The sequence below is a fragment of the Myotis davidii genome, unplaced genomic scaffold (genome assembly GCF_000327345.1).
Source record: "Myotis davidii unplaced genomic scaffold, ASM32734v1 scaffold1785, whole genome shotgun sequence".
Classification (NCBI taxonomy): domain Eukaryota; kingdom Metazoa; phylum Chordata; class Mammalia; order Chiroptera; family Vespertilionidae; genus Myotis; species Myotis davidii.
Window position 1 is genome coordinate 111,482 of NW_006296527.1, and position 19,624 is coordinate 131,105.

The 19,624-nt window shown below is 37.9% G+C and overlaps 1 protein-coding gene across 1 annotated transcript in view; it reads right to left on the bottom strand.

Annotated features, from left to right (window-relative positions):
* Positions 1–19,624, bottom strand: part of CPB1 (carboxypeptidase B1) — a 40,425-nt gene that overhangs the window by 426 nt on the left and 20,375 nt on the right. Inside the window, exons 4-10 of the mRNA XM_006771858.1 lie at positions 18,711–18,810; positions 18,523–18,624; positions 17,561–17,662; positions 14,871–14,981; positions 14,692–14,782; positions 13,831–14,033; positions 1,613–1,697 (exon numbers count right to left, since the gene is read on the bottom strand). Of these exons, the coding sequence (XP_006771921.1) occupies positions 1,613–1,697; positions 13,831–14,033; positions 14,692–14,782; positions 14,871–14,981; positions 17,561–17,662; positions 18,523–18,624; positions 18,711–18,810 (794 nt within the window). The remainder of the gene's footprint in view (positions 1–1,612; positions 1,698–13,830; positions 14,034–14,691; positions 14,783–14,870; positions 14,982–17,560; positions 17,663–18,522; positions 18,625–18,710; positions 18,811–19,624) is intronic.

Consider the following 19,624-nt stretch of genomic DNA (forward strand, 5'->3'; position numbering starts at 1 on the left):
TTACAAATGTTTCACTGTGCAAAATAATATAGGCTGCTTGCCTAGTAAACTGGATCATAAAAATATAAAGGCTATTTTTAAAAATTAGACCATTGTTGCCACTAAGCCTCCTTTGTGGGAATGATGTGTTTACTACCCTAGGAAGTATGTAATTGTAACGTATAAACTACTCAGTGTGCTTGTATGCTGTGGTAAACTATGCCATATAGTATGGAATTTGTTTACAAAATATATATATAATTTCTTGGAAAAGAATATGTATCTTACAGGAAAATAAGAAAAGCTGCATGGTGACTGGTAAGAGGAGAGGACTCCCAGCCCTGGGGCCACCGTGCTGAGGGATAGAACTGGAGCAGCCAGGTGGCAGGGCTATGCCTTCATTCTTGTTTCCTCAGGGCCTGGCCTATGTCCTGGCATGGATTAAGCAGTCATCCAGTCATTCATTCAATAACAGTTTTGGTGTCACTGCCACATGAATTATGAATTCATTTATTGATTCACTTGTTCTTTCGTTAGTTCATTCATTCATTCACTTATTTTTTTAATTCAGTCAACGATGTACAGCCCCCACTAAGCAGCAAGCCATGGGCTCAACTCTGATGATATCAGGACAAAGAAAAGCCATGGCCTCTTCCCTCCCAGACCTTACAGTAGAATCATAAACCTCACTGGACTAGGCTGAATAAAATATACAAGAAGTTCTCAGTATATGAATAGGTCGGTTATTTCTGCTAGAACCCCTTAAGATAATAGTATATGTTGTCTGACTCAGAGAAGTTTTAAAAAGGACAAGAATACAGAGAACTGTATTCTACGTAAAGCCTTTTTTCCTTTAAAACATTTTTAAAGCCTTAGGATTGGAGCATCTCCCACTGCACGGGGGGCCCCTTGATGATAGGACCTAGTCTTTTTCCTTGTATTTCCAGTCCTTTCAGACCTGGGGCAAAAGAAATTAGCAAAGGCAGAGAAAAATATTGGTAGATTTTGAAAACAGAGCCTGCAGAATGTGCCTTCCTAGTGACTCCAAGGCTCTGGGGTCCAGCCCCCACCTCATTCTCCTGCTGCATGCATGTCTTTTGTCACTCGTTTGCACACCCGAGTGCCTGGCTTGAGACTGAAGTAGGCCTCCCTCCTATGCTTTCCTCCAGCAACTGTTCTGTACCATCACCTGGGCAGTCACCCTTGACACGAGGCTGGGCTGGTTACTCCTTGGGGTGCTCTCCTTGTGCTCCCTCTGGTCATCTCCTAGCTCACCCTTGTCCACAGTTCTTCCTTCCCTGCTGTGGGTACTTTGAAGATTGACTGGTCGCTTCCTTTCCTTTCTTCTTCTCTCTTTCCTACTATCCACCCTTCCTTTCTTCTCCAACACCCAGTAAGGTCTGGCACATGGTAGATGCTCAATAGGTGTTTATAGAGAGTGAATGTTTACGTGTGTTGAAAGCGATATACTTTTATCTCTTTTTCTGAACAGAAACTGATGACATATTTTATAAAAAATTCACCCTGAGGCAAAACCACATGGTATAAATGATCAGAAAGAAAAGGCTCTGGGAGCCATTATCACTTTCTTAAGCACAGGCTCTCCCTGCACAGTTCGGAAGCGGATACTCACAGATCGTGGTGGCTCCTGGGCCATAAGTGTACTTGGTGCCGTGCAGCGTGGCCAGCTCCTTCACAGTGGCTTTAGCTAGGGCATTCTGCAGAAGAACCAGGAGCGAGGGAATAAGAAACCAGCGTACATACTGACAGACCAAAACAAACACCCACACATTGTTTTGAGAACAGTCACGGTTCCATTAACATTTTATACTCCTTTAGCACCCATTCCAGTTTTCCAGCAAACTTGGTCATGAGACCCCAATGACTGCCTTGACAGGATGTCTTCCCCCGATGCCCCCAAAAGTCATTCAGTTTTCCTCTGTCCTACAGAGTAGTCATACTCTGTCAACACCATTTGCTGGCCTTTAAGTCCTCTGTGACTTTTTCTGTCTTTAACTCAGTGTCCCCAGGGTCTAGTCCAGGGTTTGTCACTTAGAGGTTGTTCAGTAACTATTTGTTGGAACTCTGAGGATGGTCAGCACTCTTCTTACCCAATTATTTGGAATTAGGTCCTTTATTTATTTTAAATCACTGATACAATAAAGCATGAGTTCTAGGAATAAGTTCTGTTTTAGAAAAATCTTTTGCTTAATTTTTTTTTCTGGAATTCTTATTTAGGCTTGTTTAAAAAAAATTTTAAAACCTTACTTCAGGCTAGACAAATGAGGATTATAGAGACCTGTAACTGTCCCAGATATTAGATTTATTGACATTATAAAATGTCATTGTGAAGTAAAAATTAGATCCTGTCTAAGGATTAGTTTGACAAATTTATCTTATCTCTGGAGCTTGAAAGAGAAAGGAGGCAATAAGGTTTTTATGGCTATTACACACAAACAAACAAAAGTCAAATGCACAGAAAATAACTCCAAACCAAAAACACAAACCACCTGGCAACATAGCAGGTTATAAAGCCAAGATAAAGTCATGACAGGACTGTGGGAGGTGGGGCAGGAGCATCAGAAACTACTCATGTGAATGACTGAGGGCCAATGCTGCATTCAGTGCCAGCACAGAGATGCTTAGGCATTGGCAGTTCCAAGGATGTGGGGCAGTTCTGGCTTGGAAGAGTTTTAGATTGAGAAATTAGAGAACATTTATTCTATTTCAAAATGCAGAACATTTTAATTCCAGAATAAAAAATTAGGAAATATTAACTTAAGTATATTCTTTTTTTTTAGAAATAGCATCACCCTCTCAAAAGACCTATTGCCCTCCTGCCCCTGCACTCAGTTCCCCAGGGAGAAGGACTCTGTTCCCAGTTCCTCCCTGCACTACAGAGGCCCTAGCATCCACTAATTCACTGCCTATTTAAATGAATCACTTGGAAAACAAGGCCTGCTTAGGCTGTTTGGAAAATACAGGTTTGAAAATCTGACTGTTTACTATAAAACAATAAGCCACAATTCACTCTGGTTGTGAAACTGGCTATTATTTCACTCGTTGGCATCATTATCATGACTTGTACAAATGCTTGGAAAGCTGTGAGGTTGGTGATGAAATCAGAATAATTCTATTTACAAAGTAGCAACTTCCCTTAGTTCTTTTTCTATTAAAACCAGTTTAATAGAGTCTGATGTAAAACTGCTGAGGGCACGTCCTATAAGACTTCAAGAATTCCAGCTCCCAAAGAGTTAATACTTCATTAACTAAGTGGTACATTAGAAAATTTAAAAAGAAGTATAAAATTTAAATCATGATTTTCTGGTCTGGTTGACTGAATTGATGCAATCAGCTTTTTGGAATTAACATATTATTCTCAGACTTTTGGACACTAAGTTTGAAAATTTCCTTTTTTCCCTAAACTGCTAAACTGATATATGCTTTCTCCCACTGCCTGGCCTTGTTACTGATGTGATCTGTCTAGTTCCTGTTCAATCTTATTCTGACCCACACTGGAGTCAGGTCTTCTTACCACCTATTGCCCAATAGAATCGGAATAGTCTAAAGACATTGCATCACGCTCCGGATAGATTTCAAACCATCTTTTTTTAAAAATATATTTTATTGATTTTTTACAGAGAGGAAGGGAGAGCGATAGTTAGAAACACCGATGAGAGAGAAACATTGATCAGCTGCCTCCTGCACGCCCCCTACTGGGGATGTGCCCGCAACCAAGGTACATGCCCTTGACCGGAATCGAACCTGGGACCCTTGAATCCTCAGGCGGACGTTCTATCCACTGAGCCAAATTGGTTGGGGCTCAAACCATCTTTTAGAGATGTGAAACATGGCGAGGTACTCATTCTTTTGGTAGGTAAACAATACGTTTTTTTACTGTTCTACAATTTCTCTAACTTGCCATTACCCAAAGACATCTCTAGTTATTTTTTTGTAAGGCAGAATCTCTGATTCTAAAAACCTTTTATTTCTTCCCTAGTTACCCTTTTCAGGCTTTTCATCTGTTCTATTTTTCTTTCCATAAGCCCTGAATTACTACTTTTATTTAGTAGGAATATGACTCTAAAAAGTTCCAGTGATCTAAGGTACAACAACATGACTATAGTTAGCGATACTGTATTGAACACTTGAAGGTTGTTATGAGAGGAAAGCTTTAATGTTCTGTCCATAACAATAACTGCAACATCGTTCTGTGGGGTAAAGGATATATTGACTAATGTGGTAAATGTTTCACAATATGTACATGTATCAAATCATCATATTGTACACCTTACACTTACACAGTGTTATATGTCAGTTATGTCTCAATAAAGCTGGGAAAAACCTCCCAGATATGACTCTTTAGGGTTAGTTCCAAATGTGAAAAGTTATGAAGACTAGAGAAGATTTAAGACAAGAAGATCATTGTCATCATCTACTGAACTCTTCTATGTTGGTTGACCTTCAAGTCTCTCAATATATTTATTGGTATAACAATATTTGAATTATCCAACAAAACCTAAGGGGCCTACTCATGATCTGTTACTTCTTTTGACTTAATTAACTTATCAATTTATCCATAACTATTGTTAGAGTCACACAAAAGTTCAGTTTGCCTTTTCTGAAACAGTTGCTGTGCCTTTAATACTGAAGCACTAAGATTGATGTTATCTTAAAACTGCAGTTATTTTGCTCTGTCACTCTGCACATTGCATGAACATTTAGTTTGGGCCTCAGCCTTGGCCGGCCTAGTCTGCAGTTGCTCTCTCATCTGGACATCTACCTCATCATCACATCTGCCAGTGGCTCTCACTTTCCTCCTTTCTGGGTTTAAGAGTTTGGGCTAATCCCTCCCTTTTCTCTCAGGTTGCATCACTGACTGTGCCTCCTCCTGTCCCTTACTAGCTAGGTTCCCTGAACTTATCCCTGCACGCCCTTCCCTGCCTCCCCTTACCTCCTTGACCTTGGGTATCCTTCTTCCTTTGTTGGACTCTCCTTTCCCTCCTTATTCACATGGTTCACATGCTATTGTTCTTCAAGTTTCAATTTTAGTGTCACCTTCAAAGTTGCCAAAACTCTCTTAGGAAGCACTGAGACCCCCTCTCTTGTGAGGGCTCATCCTCTATTAGAGTTCCTATCACTCTGTGGATGAAAGGGGCCACATGCTAACCTGATGAGCTCAGGGAAGGCCTGCATGACAATCTTGCAAACTCAGAGATCTAAAGTAACTACAAAGGATGGTCTGAAATTAAACTTTATCTAAAAGCAGTTATGGTGGATAGTCACATCTTAGGCTGGTATCTTCGCTGACAAAGTCAACCTTTACCTTAACTAAGCCTATCTGTCTTTTTGCATCTATGATAACATATCCTTGAAATGTCTGGGTAACTTGTAACTTCCCTTTTTCTGGACCTCTTGGGCACAACCTAATGTGCCTGGGCACCAGGAGAGATACACAAATTCATTCATTGTTATTATTATCATGTTAATTGTTGACTGTTAACTATCCTGCACCCACCTAAGTATGTGTCTATCATTTTGCTTTTCATCCAATCCCAGAGGTTTCTCCGCTTTGCTTTCTCCCGCCTCTCTAGTCTATCATCAATGAATTTCATGTAACCCACCTAGGTCCCGCTCCTTTGATTGCAATGTATAAAAATAGATGAAAAACCGCCATTCTGCGGAGCATTAGTCAAATCCATTGAGATACTGCTTCCCGGCAATTGTCAACAGTTTGGCTCAAATAAACTCACAAAAATTCTTTACAGGTTTGAATGTTTTTACATTAACAACTCTGCTATTGTAACTTCTTTTTGGCATTTAATCTCCTTGTGAGGAGGGATTCTTGGCTTTTCATTTTGTATCTTCAGTAGGTTGCATAGCACCTACCACATGGTTGGCTGATTGAGTCTAATTCTGGGACTTTGGGGCATTGCAGATGGGCCTGATTTGGAAGGGGGTTAGAGTGCTGAGCTCCGCAAAAAGGCTGAACTGTGACTTGCCTGAGCGGAGATTGGGATGCTTGTGGGGAGGATGTCAGGCAATACCAGGTACTGATGGCATTGACCTCTGCTATGGACTTGATTTATTTTTATTAATTTTTAAAAATGAAATCTGTGGACCCTAGCCCCTCAATACCAAGAGACAAAAAAGTTGGAACTGACATTAGTCAACCAAAATATCATCTTTTAAATTCCAATGATCATAACAAAAATCTTTGGAATCAGTGTGGGTCTTTTCTTTTAAAGAGTTCAAATACTTTCACAAATGTTAGTCATTTGTCTTCCCAACATTATCTGTCCATATTTCATCGACATGGAATTTTCTAGCAGAATAGAATGCCATGGGGGGCAGTGTGCTTGGTGGGGATGTTTCAACTAAGCTAGTAGTGACTGACCCCTTCCAGGAGTGGGAGTGGGCGGGGGGGCTCCCTGCATTTGCTAAAATGTTAGAGTGGTAACTCCTTTTCCTGTCTGGCTCTGTATAAAGGGATGAGGAAAGCTAATGAAAGACCCACAGAAGCAATAGCTCATCAGAGTGTGATCTACGTCTTGAAAAACTGCAATTAATGACACTTTCTATACAATCTGTTTTTTGAGGGACATGTTACATCTTTGCTCAATAGGTTCAAAATGAGAACTAACATTTACATAAACCTTAGACTCTACAAAGAACTCTTGCTAAGAGGTAGGTATTTTTATCCCCATTTTTCAGATAAAAGCACTGAAACTCAGAGAGGATAAAAGAACTTGCCCGAGGGCATGCATTCCTGGTAAGTGGCTGACTTCAGCTAGGTTCTTCTTGCTTCAAATCTGTGCTCTTTTTCACTTCTCCTTGTGGCTTTCGAATACTTTAAAAGAAGTGTTGCTGGAGCTGGTTTTACCAATTGTAAAGAACAGAAGAAAGCTAAATATAAACCAGCCGCAGAGAGAACTTTGCTTTCAGTCAAGGCCAAACATGGCCAGCCTTTATAAATCCTTAGATGAGTTTCCTACCACATCTTACACATGGTCTCTTTTGTCACCTGTTTTTCTTAGAAAGAGGCCTTGGTCATACAGCAAAAGACAGTGACAGTTCTGAGTGTCACATCTAACTCAAAGCTCAAGAGACAAAAGACCAATTAGTATAATGGTTCCCCAGCCTCTGAGCTCCAGGGTGAGATGAATAGAGTGAGGGTGTTTCTTCCTACTGACCTGTGTCCCCAGGTGACATGTGATCAGGGACCCCCTGACTTAGGACTGTGCTTGTGGTCCTCATTGCAGCCTCCATGCACGCAGCCAGTGTCATGAAGGGAAGCTGCCTTCTAATCTTCTTCTGGTCCTTTATTCTGGTACTAGAAAACAGAGGCCCCAAACTGACAAGGCCTTTAAAGCAATTCAAAGGACATTTTCTTCAGAACCTGGTTTCTCACTTGAATTTAACCATCCTTCTGGGGGAAGACATGTGATAATGGAAGCATCAAAATGATCTTTAACGGCAGTTTCCTTCCTTCTGTCCTGTGATGATGGGGAACTCACACCAAGGGACCAATGAGGAATTTAACTTTTGTAATTTTGGTGCAAAAGGAGAAGCCAGTGCTGAGGAGAAGGCCTTTGGGATTTTAAAAAACAAATGTGTTTCTGGGAAAAACAAAGAGGGTAAACAAGCATAGGCTCTAGTTGCAAAGCCCTGAGATTCAAAAAAAGGCAAGGAGTTAGGGATAGCTTGGCTTAGGAGAGAGGACCTGTCTATCTCAGCAGAGCCCACGGGGAGTGTGGGAATGTTTTCACTGATGTAAACCAAATTTTTTCTTTGGCTGATCTACAGACATATTTTTAAGCTCTTTAAAATTCAAGGAAAATGTGAAGCATGAGTCAGCTGAAGTTTCAAAGTCCAGAAATTTTTTTTTTTTTTTGTGTGTGTGTGTGTGTGTAAGTGGTGCTTCTTTTAAATAAATATTAAGAAACAAATGCTACAGAATGAGGATGTACATGCACTTCAGATTTGCAGAACACTGTAAACTACGCATGAGAAGGGTGGGAGATGCTGTGAAAGCCAGGAACCTTTGGCTAGAAATGTGACTCCATTCTTATCTCTGTTTAAAGCAGGGTTTCTCAACCTCAGCACTCTGGACAACTGGGCTGGATAACTCTTTGCTGTGGGGTTGTCCTGTGCATTGTGGGATGTTTACCAGCACCCCTGGCCTCTACCCACTCTATGCCAAGCACTCCCACAGTTATGACAACCTAAATTACCCCCCCCCCCCCCCCCCCCCCCCCCCCCCCCAGCAACATTACCAAATGTCCCTTCAGGACAGGGAAGGGGGCAAACTAGTTTACAAGGAAAGTCAAATAAAGGACATGGCTATGGCAAAGAGTATATTTTATAGAAAAAAATTAAAAAGGAAGATAACTGGTTTTAAAGGTGCTCTGAATCCTTATTTTCCTGTTGACAATGGTATGTGTCTCTTAACTACCACTGCTAGGTCAGTCCTACTAAAATATCACATTACTAACAGGGTTGCCAGATTAGCAAAAAATATGGGAAACCTGGATTTTGGGGTATCCAAAATATAAAATTCAGGTAAACAAGTAATTTTCAGTATAAGTCTGTCACATGCAATATTTGGAACATACTTAAATACTCAAAATGATCTGTTGTTTTCCTGAAACTCAGGTGTCACGGAGTCCTGTCCTTGACCAGGCAATCTTATGTCTCAAGTGCCACCTCCAGGGCCTGGCTCCCACACAGCGGTTATCTGACATTTAAGAGCCTCTGAAGCCTGTTTGCCTCCTACCCACTCTTCTCTGGCAGGAACACACAGCACAGAGAGCCTCCTCTCCCCCATCACCCCCACTGCCCATTGCACTGTTGTGCAATCGCTGGCTCTTCTCTCTGCTTCAAGTGCTCCTTTCCTCTGCCACCCCAATTCTGCCCTTCCTTCAAGGCTATGTTTCCTCTCTGTAACCTGCATTGAATAACTTTATCACATATTGCTATTTCCCCGCCCTGAATGCCTACTATTGTGCCTGGTTGGAAACTGCCATTCTGTCCTCCTCACCATGTCAGTAAGATCTTACACTCTATCGCAGGAGCCATGCTCTATGCTGAGCACTCAATAGGGCCTCAATAAAATTTCTGGTCATTGCCTGATAAGCCATGTACTGACTGGGAATTTTAATAAGCCAAGCAGTCACTGAAAATGTATAGTGGTAAGTTAGCAACTAGTTTTTCTAATCAAAGAAATTTTGCAGTTATTTGAAAATTTTTTGTCTTTTGAGTGAGATTGCAAATTCTGTGAAAATTTCTGAAGCAGACGTTTTGTGCCTCAAGTCCTGTCTGCCTTAGCTGCTGGTAGCCTGCCTAACAGTGGGGCTATGGCCTCATTGCTCTTGTTACTAGGCAGAGACGTGGTGACAACTGTGATTGGGTACGCTCATGACCCTGCAGCTGTCCACCTCTTAATCACAATATTTATTTCCTTTGATTTTTATGTTTATCTCTAATCAGAGCCTTGCGCTGTGCTCACATGCTTGGATGGAACACTGGATTTCTATCTCGGTGGCTCATTAACTGAAACTTTAATTAAGAAGTAGTGAGGTGCCACAAGACTGGAAGGTATTAGACTTTAGAAAAATATTTCTATCTTTTAGTTTAAGTTTAATAATTTCTCAGTAAGACTGTCGTTTTTCTCCAGTTTAATCATAAAAATTGGGCTCTGAGAAGTGAGGCATCTCAGCTGACCAGTGTAAATCCTTAGCAAAGTTGGGGGCAGAGGCATGAAAGACTATTTAATGAATAATAGCTATAGGTTATGAATAATAACCTAGAACATGGCCACACCAATGTGTGTGTGTGTGTGTGTGTTTGGAAATTAGGGCAGCCTAAGAAGTTCTTTAGGATTTAACAGTTCCAGGCCCTAGGCTGCCTCTACTACTGCTATTGACTTTGCCAAGCCTTTATTGTCTCAGCTGGAAAACAAGAAGATCAGAGATATTCCAAGATTTCCAGCTGTAGAATTCTGTGCTTCTAATGCAGAAATGTGGTGTGAGATGCCTGCCCCTTCATGTACTTTTGTGGAGTGCACATCAGCTTTCCATTTGCTCAAGATACTTAGTTGACCTTTTATGATGCTGGGTTCCTACTTTTGAACTTAGAAGTGGTGTAATAATAATTACTATTATTAACAGTGCCATGTACGCCTCTTTGGGAGGAAGGTGTACCAAAGATTGAGAACTTCTCCATACTCAATAAATGCAAAGATATGAATAAGTTTGGGAGCCTTTTCAATCATGTCTGCTAGTTTTTATTTCCTGTGACAATAAAGAGGTCATACAATTCACTATTTCATTATCCTTTAGAACTTTGAAAATGCAAGTATATTCTTTATCTGGGCCTTAAACCTTCCTTTGAAGATAGTGATAGCTTTATAGCGAAGAAGTCAACACCAAGGAACCAGACAGTTTATTAAACCATTGGAAACTTACAGTGCACTTCCTATGAAAGTGATTTGCAAACTGGGAAGCAATGCATGTAAGATACTTTTATGATTCCTCACACTTTTTTTACTGATCTGCTGAAGATATATTTTTTTAGCCTTCCTTGTCATCCATGCTGTTACTTATGTTTTTCTACCTCATTGGTCTTTTGCATTCCTATCTCTGCCTTTCTTCACTCTGAAAGTTGTCTCATGATATGGGCAACTGTCAGGCAATCTGCATCTAAGATCTTTCAGAAATGAAGCCACATAAATTTTCATCATGACTTAGACATCAAAGAATTGCTACTTATAATATGTCCTAGATTTGGGCTAAAAATGCTAATATAAGTAGCGAATAATTTCCTTCAGCCTGGAGTCTTATTCTCTTTGAATATTTTTTTCCCAACAAGTATAATCTTATAAACTTTATAAGTATATAGAGAAATTAGAATTACACACATGCCAAATTTTGTGTAAGACAAAATTTGCTTTGCATTACTTTAAGAAAATTCTGACTTATCTATAATGTAGTATGCCCATAATTTATCTTATTAATTTTTCCTACATTTTATTTCCTACTGTGGTCACATTTTCCTAACTGAGAATTAATTTGGAGGCACAAGAGTTGGATGGAATATTCATCTTTCTAGATCAAGACTTACTTTTTCCTTGATATCCATATTATAAATAAAAACCACAGAAAAGCTAATGTTTTTCTTTTTGAGAGACTCAAATTGTCTTTCAGGTGCAAATATATTTATAATAACTCTATAGTTATGAGCTGTCCTAGCAAAATGTGCCTAGGAAATAAGTAAGTTGAATTTATACAAAATAAGAAAAAAGTTGAAAGTATCTTTATTTATTCAAAAGACTTAAAGTTGCTTTGGAATGCCAACCAAAATCCAGATCCTAAAAGAATCAGATAATCTTACATCCACCTCGGATTTTACTAGTGGCATTTAAAAATTTCTTTTAAGATATGAGGGAAAAGTTTAATTATAGAAAACAATTATAAGAAAATAAAGTAACTTTTAAATGAATGAGTGTAATATAAGTACAATTATATTTTGCATTTTAGTTACCTATCTGATTATGCTCTGAAAAATATAAGAGGTTACATGTCCTTTTCCTTGAATTTATTAGTTTTGTGAATGTAAAAATAAACATCCAACGTAAGATTATTTTGTAGTTTGTGCTTTTTTTGAGAATAGACTGTGAATATTTTAGTTTGTTATAATTCTGTTTATTACACTCCTTTGCTAATTAGAATTTAAAAACAATTTTGGAGGGCAGGATTTCTAATATCTTTTTGTACATTACCTCTCTTTCCTTGATTTTAAATGAAGGAGTGATTGTTAGAGAGGAGCATTAGTGGCTCACTTTCCAGGGATCGGCTTCACACTGCTGGGGGCATGCATGAACTGGCCCACCAAACCCACTAACCCGAGCCTTGAGTTTGTTTCTGTGTGAGACTACCATAGGAAGGGGCAAAAATTATTCAGGAGATTCTATAAGTAGAGCTTTTTTTTTTTTTTTTTTTTTTAAAAAAGGATAATCTGTAGCAGTGGTTCTCAACCTTCTGGCCCTTTAAATACAGTTCCTCATGTTGTGACCCAACCATAAAATTATTTTCGTTGCTACTTCATAACTGTAATGTTGCTACTGTTATGAATCGTAATGTAAATATCTGACCAGCAGGATGGTCTTAGGCGACCCCTGTGAAAGGGTCGTTCGACCGCCAAAGGGGTCGCGACCCACAGGTTGAGAACCGCTGCTAGACTTTTAGAGTAGCCCAGATAGTATGTTATTACTATATAGAGTGACAAAGTTTTCATCTAAAAGGGTTTACATTTATTCTCAAAATAAGAAAAAGCATTGAAACTTTGTGAAGCAGTTGAATTCAAAAGAATACTTTGTCTTAGTCTTTTAGAATTTATGTTTAAAACTAGTTGCTATTAAGCAAACTGGATATCCTGGTTATTGTTACACTTAATATGGTTTATAATTTTAGTTTTACTATTTTACTTACCAACTTATTAATGCTTAATTATTATGGCTTTGTCTTTTTTATTTTGATGTGGTACAATTTAAACATATTCACATTAATTAAGCAAACAATACATGCCACCACCTCTCCATTGGTGACCAGAAATCTAGGACTGAAGTGAAGAGCTGACCACACCCATCTCTGGGACAGATGGCCTTGAGCACCCACTGGGAACACTGAGTATAACTGGAACAGTGAAATATTTAATGGTTCCAACTAATGATGTTTTCTTTGTTTTTTTGGCAACAGGGAAAATGGGAAGCTTTTTGAGAAATAGCATTTTTTTTAAAAGAACAACCTTGTCAGCTATTAGCTATCATGTTTTTTTTTTCTAAGAGTCTGAGGTATTTTTCTGTTTTGCTCTTCACAAAACATTTACAGCATTACATGTTTTATTTGGTCTTAGAAAGACTGAATATGAAAGTACAAAGCAATATTTTTCACTTGTTAAAGTTACCGGGTCTTCAAATTTATGTATGTAGGTAATCCAAATATCTATGTCATTGTCTAAGTAAAATACTTTTGGGGGGGGCATAACTCAAATGCTTTATTTTTTATTTTTTTTCAAATGCTTTAAATCTTTTCTTTTAGATCACTGGTCCCAACTTCTGGCAGCCAGATGTTTCACAAATTTAAAAAAAATATATTGTTTGAAGAATTCAAACCTCCTTATTTAAAAATAATATGTATTGATGTGTGATATTTGTTACTTATGTAATTTAGCTTTTCATGTAGTTATATCTTGATTCTCCAACAAGATTGCTAGTTTTTTTTGAGTCAGGGATATTAATTATTTCCTATATCAAATAAGGACCCATTCACATCAATTTTTCATTGACTGATTTACTTTTGTGTCTCACCTCATCAAACATTGAAATAAGCAATTTTAGGATCTCATCACAATCCAATGTCAACCAAATGTACCACATTCCTAATGACGTCTGCCACACTCAGCCTATGTGAAATCCAGCTCAAGGCAACTTGACAAAATTGACTTTCTGATTAAGATTATACATGACATGAGGGAACTTTGTGGATTATCCCAGATGCCTCTGAAATCGTCATGAGAGTGAACACTGTGGTGAAGCAGGAGGAGGTGGAACTATTGTCATTTTGAAGATGAGTGAATAAACCACATGTTGGGACCATTCCCTGAATCAAAACCATATTTCTTTTAGATAATTTATTTAGCCACTTCTAGATTCTCTGTAAATTTGTTGTCTTTTGCTTCTAATACCAAAAATTATTAATGGAACTTCTAGAAATTGTTCTTATAATTTTTTCCAATAATAGAATTTTAAAAATTTAACAGTGAAATACCATATCTACTGTCAAGACTACTTACCAACTCAACATTGTTTTCTGTGAGTTTGTAATCATAGGAGTAAGGGTAAAGCATCATCTGGGAGTAGGAGTGGATTGTCAGATATGCTTTGATGGAAGACAGGTTGTTGCGGATGAAATTAGCCAGGGCCTTGGTCTCTTTTTCAGACTCTGCAGCAGGCCCACAGTAAGTTTCATCACAGGGGTTTCGAGATGCTCCAAGTTCTAGAAAACATATATTGTTAATGGTAAAGATCATCTATTAAAGTTCTCACAGGGCATATTTCAAACTTTCAAATCAGAGAGTTAAAGATAAGAGGTTTCCATAGGAGTACAAATAATCATCATCATGTATGCACACATTATAAACTATGTACACATTTAGTCACAAGATTAGGGTAGTGTGTTTTTAAGATGACAGCATGTGAAACCAGCAATGTTTCCCTGTGTAGTATTATACAGTGAGATCAATATAGTGTATGAAAATTAAAAAGTATGGAGCAAACTAATATCTATGAGAACTTTTCATATTATTGTTATCATTTACTGAGAATTGAATCACAAAATTATAATTCTATCACAATTTTGTTTAAATAGCTATTTAATGATGGTCTCCTCTCTATTATACATTCTATAAGTAGTAGGATTATGTCAGGTTTGTTCAGTCTTATGTTCCAGCATCTAGCACAGCTGGGAACACAATAGAGCACATAGCACATTTTTATGGACTGAATAAACTCTATTGTCTATGCTTTCAGAAATTAGAACTCTAAACTATAAAATTTTATATTTTTTCTTGTTTTAGATACTATTATGTTTCCTATTTTATTTTTCCTCCTATATTTCTCAACAGATACATGCAAATGGTCAGCCAGATACTTACTGCACCAACCAGCATCAAAATTTCTGTTGGGGTCTGTACCAATGCATTTAGTTCCATCATAGGTAGAGCGAGTCTTTCTCCACATTCGGTTCTAAAAGTGGATTATGTGGTTAGAACAAGTATAATAGAAAGTGGTTGGTTTTAATGTGACCAGTGTCTCTAAATAGTAGTTCATTTACCTTGGTCCAGGTGTAGACATAGCCATCAATATTGACCACAGGCAAGACATAGAAGTCTAACTTTTCGAGAAATTCTGTCATGTGGATCTCACGTCCATAGGTGCGAACGGCCTGTGATGAATTACAAAGCAGAATTTCATGAAAAAATGGAATGCATGATGCTGCTAAAATTTACATAGATTAGATGATATTGACTTTGGTTAGATATTAATGTTTAAAAATCAATTAGCAAAATACTGCTGATAGTTTTGTTTAAAACACTTGTTTCTAATTTTTCTCTGTTTCTAGGATACTCTATTTCATTTCTATGTATTCCACATAGTTATTATTTTTATTTTAATTTTTTACTTTAAAGTTTAACAAAGATTTAACAAAACTAAAGACTTTTAAATAACATACATACTCACTTCCTTTGCAATAATAACTGTGGTAACTCTTTTCAAAGCTAGTAAGATATGAGGGTAAGACCCATTCTAGTAAGCAAGGAATGTCTATGGGTGGCTATGCCTGTTTCTCACAATATCATCTAGAAATTTATTTAATTTCTATGAAACCTCCTGTAGATGGTCTATCCAGTGTCAATTATGGAAAAAGAATGAGAACCTCTTCCACTATAAATTGAGTTCACACTAATGGCCTTTGGGGAGCATCTCACTGAGGCTCCAAGCTGCACAATGATGGAAGTCTTCTTTGTATGATTGTTTCTTAAGAAGGGAACTCTGTTAAGGGACTGGACTAGTTCTCCATGCTAAGAACACTTATCTGTGAATAAGGGTCTCATGCCCATTTATTATGTTCTCGTAGTCACAGTCCCTCAGGCCCGGAATTATTTTAAACTTAAATTTAACTCTCTCCTAAGTTTGCTTGAATAGACTTTATGGCATTTGAGGCTTTTATGTATTAATAGTTTTAATATACTCTTTGTGACTCTATGCATGTATGTTCATTATAATAACATGATAAAACATGGGCTTTTGAGGTTAGAGAAACTATAGAACCATGTTTTTTCAATGGTCTACAATTTGGAGATAATCACAGTAATGATAAAAGTTCTTTTTACTAAAGTTAAATGGTGGCAATTGGATACATAACATGTCTAGAAACCAAAACCATACAAATAGACACAAAAATGCTTCACAGAAAAGAAATTATATTGTATATAATAATATTTTATATAGTTAAAAACACTTTAATATTTTAAACCTTTAATCTATCTATATAAAACCCTACTATGCAAATCAACTGATCAACAGAATGATCAGGGGAATGACCAGTTGCTATGATGCACACTGACCACCAGGGGCAGATGCTCAACACAGGAGCTGCCCCCAGCCTGCAGGCCCCAGACCTGGCAATGGTGGTGGAGGGTGGGGCCAGCGAGTGATCACCCCGCAATCACCCCACAGATCGGCCCTGATCAGCCAGCCAGGCCTAGGGACCCTACCCATGCACGAATTTCGTGCACCAGTCCTCTAGCTTTGTAATAATTTTAGAAGAGTTACAAGTACAGAGAGTTCCCATGTACCCTGCACTCAGCTTTTCCTAATGTTACCCTTTACATAACTATGTTACAGGCATCAAAGTGATCCACTTTGGTGCAAAAGGTTTACTCATATTTCACCAGCTTTTCTACTAATGTCCTTTTTCTGTTCTAGGACCCCCACACTGCATTTGGCTGTCATGTCTCCATCGTCTCCTCTTATCTGAGACACTTCCTCAGTCTATCTTTGTCTTTTGTGATTTGGCTCTTCTATTGAAGAGTGCTGTCTAGTTATTGTGCAGGAGGTCCCTCAATTGGGCTTCTCTGATATTTTTAATAATTAGAGAAAGATTATGCATTTTGGTGAAGAATGCCACAAAAACCATGTACCTTTTCAGTGCATAACATTAGAGAGCACATTGTATTGATTTTGTCTCATACTGATGATGTTAACCTTGATCATTGTTAAGGTAGCTCCTGCTAGGCTTCTCCACTGTAAATTTTATAATCTGGTACATATTTTTCAGTAGGTACTTTTAGGATGGCAAATATTTTATTTCTCTTTAAATTTTACCCCCAAATTTTTGTGCATATCCACTGATTTTCCAGAAATTATTATTACTGTAGTGTTCTAATGGTAATTTTCTATTTTGCTCATTCTTTGTACATATGTTAGTTGTAATTCTGTAAGAAAGACTTGTTCCTTCTTTCCTTTTTATTAACTTATTTAATAATCTATTTATATCAATATGGGCTCATGGATATTTAAGAATTTTAGTTTTTAAAGGACTTTCACATATATCTTATAATTAGAATTATAAGGGTTGAAAACAGTACCATTTATGGTAGGGAGTTATATGTACTATTTTCTTTTATTTATAAGGCATGCAGTGATTAGTATCCAGAAGGTAAAGATCAAGTTAGTGTTTATCTACAATCATGAACGTTCTTCCACTATACTACCTATTAGCCTTTCCACCAAAGGTGGGTGTGAAATTCAAGTAAGTACAATTTGCTAACTGTTTTTATTTTAAAACTTGCTTTATGAAGGTCTTTTGGTGAGAGTTGCAACTAACACCCAAAAATAAGAACTTGAAATTATGATTTTTCTGTTATTATTCTTTTCTATTATAGCTAGGTTGTAAGGAATTGATTGAAGTAAAATAATACTTTCTACTTCTCTCTTCCCTAAATCATTTTACATACTGACCTCTCTCACAAACCACTGGCAGAATGCGGGGGAAATCCACTCTCTGGCATGGAAACCACAGTCCATGAAAATAGCAGGCTTATTGGGTCCAGGTTTACCAACCTATTGCAAACAAAAGGAAAACTATTATTCATTAAATTTGGAGCTTACCAGTCACTACCCTTCTGAGCCTTAGATTTAACAGGTGAAACTTGACGGCAGCAAGAAATATATTCCGTGATTAAATTAAAACATCATACTAGCACAGTATGTTCTTGCCACTATAACCCAGTGTTTAAGCTGAAGGTTTATTGAGCCCTATCTGTGGTCTTACATGGTTGTTTATTACTTTTATGAAGCTTGATAAGCACATATTTTCAGAAGGTGCTTAATTTCCCTGCTTAATTGTCCTCATGTGAAGCTTATTTTCAGCTGCTATTATTAGGTGACAGGTCCAAGACAACTGGAAGAATAATTAGAAATAATAGTGATTGTTGCTAATCTTGTAAGAATTTGTTCTTCTCTTCCACTTATTCCTTGTCTTTTTATATTATTAGAATTATATGACCTAAATGGTTTTAGAAGATGACAGAAACAAATTGTTGATACGCTTTGTAATGTTGTCTGATAGACATGAAGTTTATGAAACTCTTTAGCAAATGGATTTGCAAACATCTGGTGGAAAAGAATTTCATCAAGGTAGATGATCATTTACATTGCTTAGACTCGGAGGAAAGTGATTAAATTTATAGGACATCCATTTTATTGCATTTTTTCTTTTGAATAAAAGTCAACATACTGATTTAAAAATCCATGTATGATAAAAGAAGCTGGGAAATCTGTTTGATTCCCTGGGGGATATAGGCAGTGAAAGAATTTTAACAATGTTTGGGATGAGTATATCTGGGAATAGATGTTAATGTGTTAGAATTCATCGATTTAAAGCCCTCAGATATGGCAAGGTCATGGTTAAAAACAATTACCTTGAGGAGGTACATAGTGCGTCCTTCAAATGTGGTGCCGATTGCACTGCGAGAGATGAGGTCTGGATTCTCACTGGCAACTTGCTGAGTCCAAGCTTCTATCTACCAAATGGAACCATATGGATTAATGTGGCATTTTTGGTTTAATCCCCAAAGTAATGTCTTACTAAATGATGTGCAAGTCCTACCGTTTCCCAGTTGTTGTACTTCTCATAACTGTGTCCAGTCGCACGGACCTGGCTGTCAAACTGAGCCTCCAGAATAGATCTCAGGTTGTTTATTAATACCCTGCAATGAACCAAAATGTGTGAACATAAGCACATTTCTCAGTGAACACAGGAGAAAACCAAGAGCCACTGCATAAATAGACAGTTCAATGCGTTCTCCATGGAGTCACATGTGTTCTTTGATAGTTCCTAACATCTTTCACATTGAGCTGATAATACCAAATGGTTAGCAAATCACTGAGAAGGATACTGTAGAGCAGGGGTGGGCAAACTTTTTGACTCAAGGGCCACAATGGGTTCTCAAACTGGACCGGGGGGCTGTAACAAAAGCATGGATGGAGTGTTTGTGTGAACTAATATAAATTCAAAGTAAACATCATTACATGAAAGGTTACGGTCTTTTTTTTTTTTAGTTTTATTCATTTCAAACGGGCCGGATCTGGCCCGCGGGCTGTAGTTTGCCCACAGCTGCTGGAGTGTGAGCAAGACTGGCTCTTCCTGGGCCCAAACTTCACATTTTGGGGTGTTTTGGACTCTAAACTTGAAAAATGGTTTACTCTGGTATCTGCGGTATTCTAAGCTAGGGCCTTGGCTGCACACAAAAGTGTGCACGTGAGCCCTATCTGTGGTCTCTCTTCCTCAGGACATTCCTGGTATTAGCACTAAAAGTCCCATGACCCAGGAGCCTAGTCAGTCCCAGGTAAACTGGGACACGTGGTCACTGGAGGTCTTTCTTCATGTTTTTGAGAAAAATATCTTGGGTGGAAATTCAAAAATATTAAGACTAAAGATTTAGTAGACAAAAGAATACTGGGTTTAAAGACCTTGTTTCTGCCTGCCTGTCTTTTGAGTGTTCAAAGAAGTCTAAGAATGAT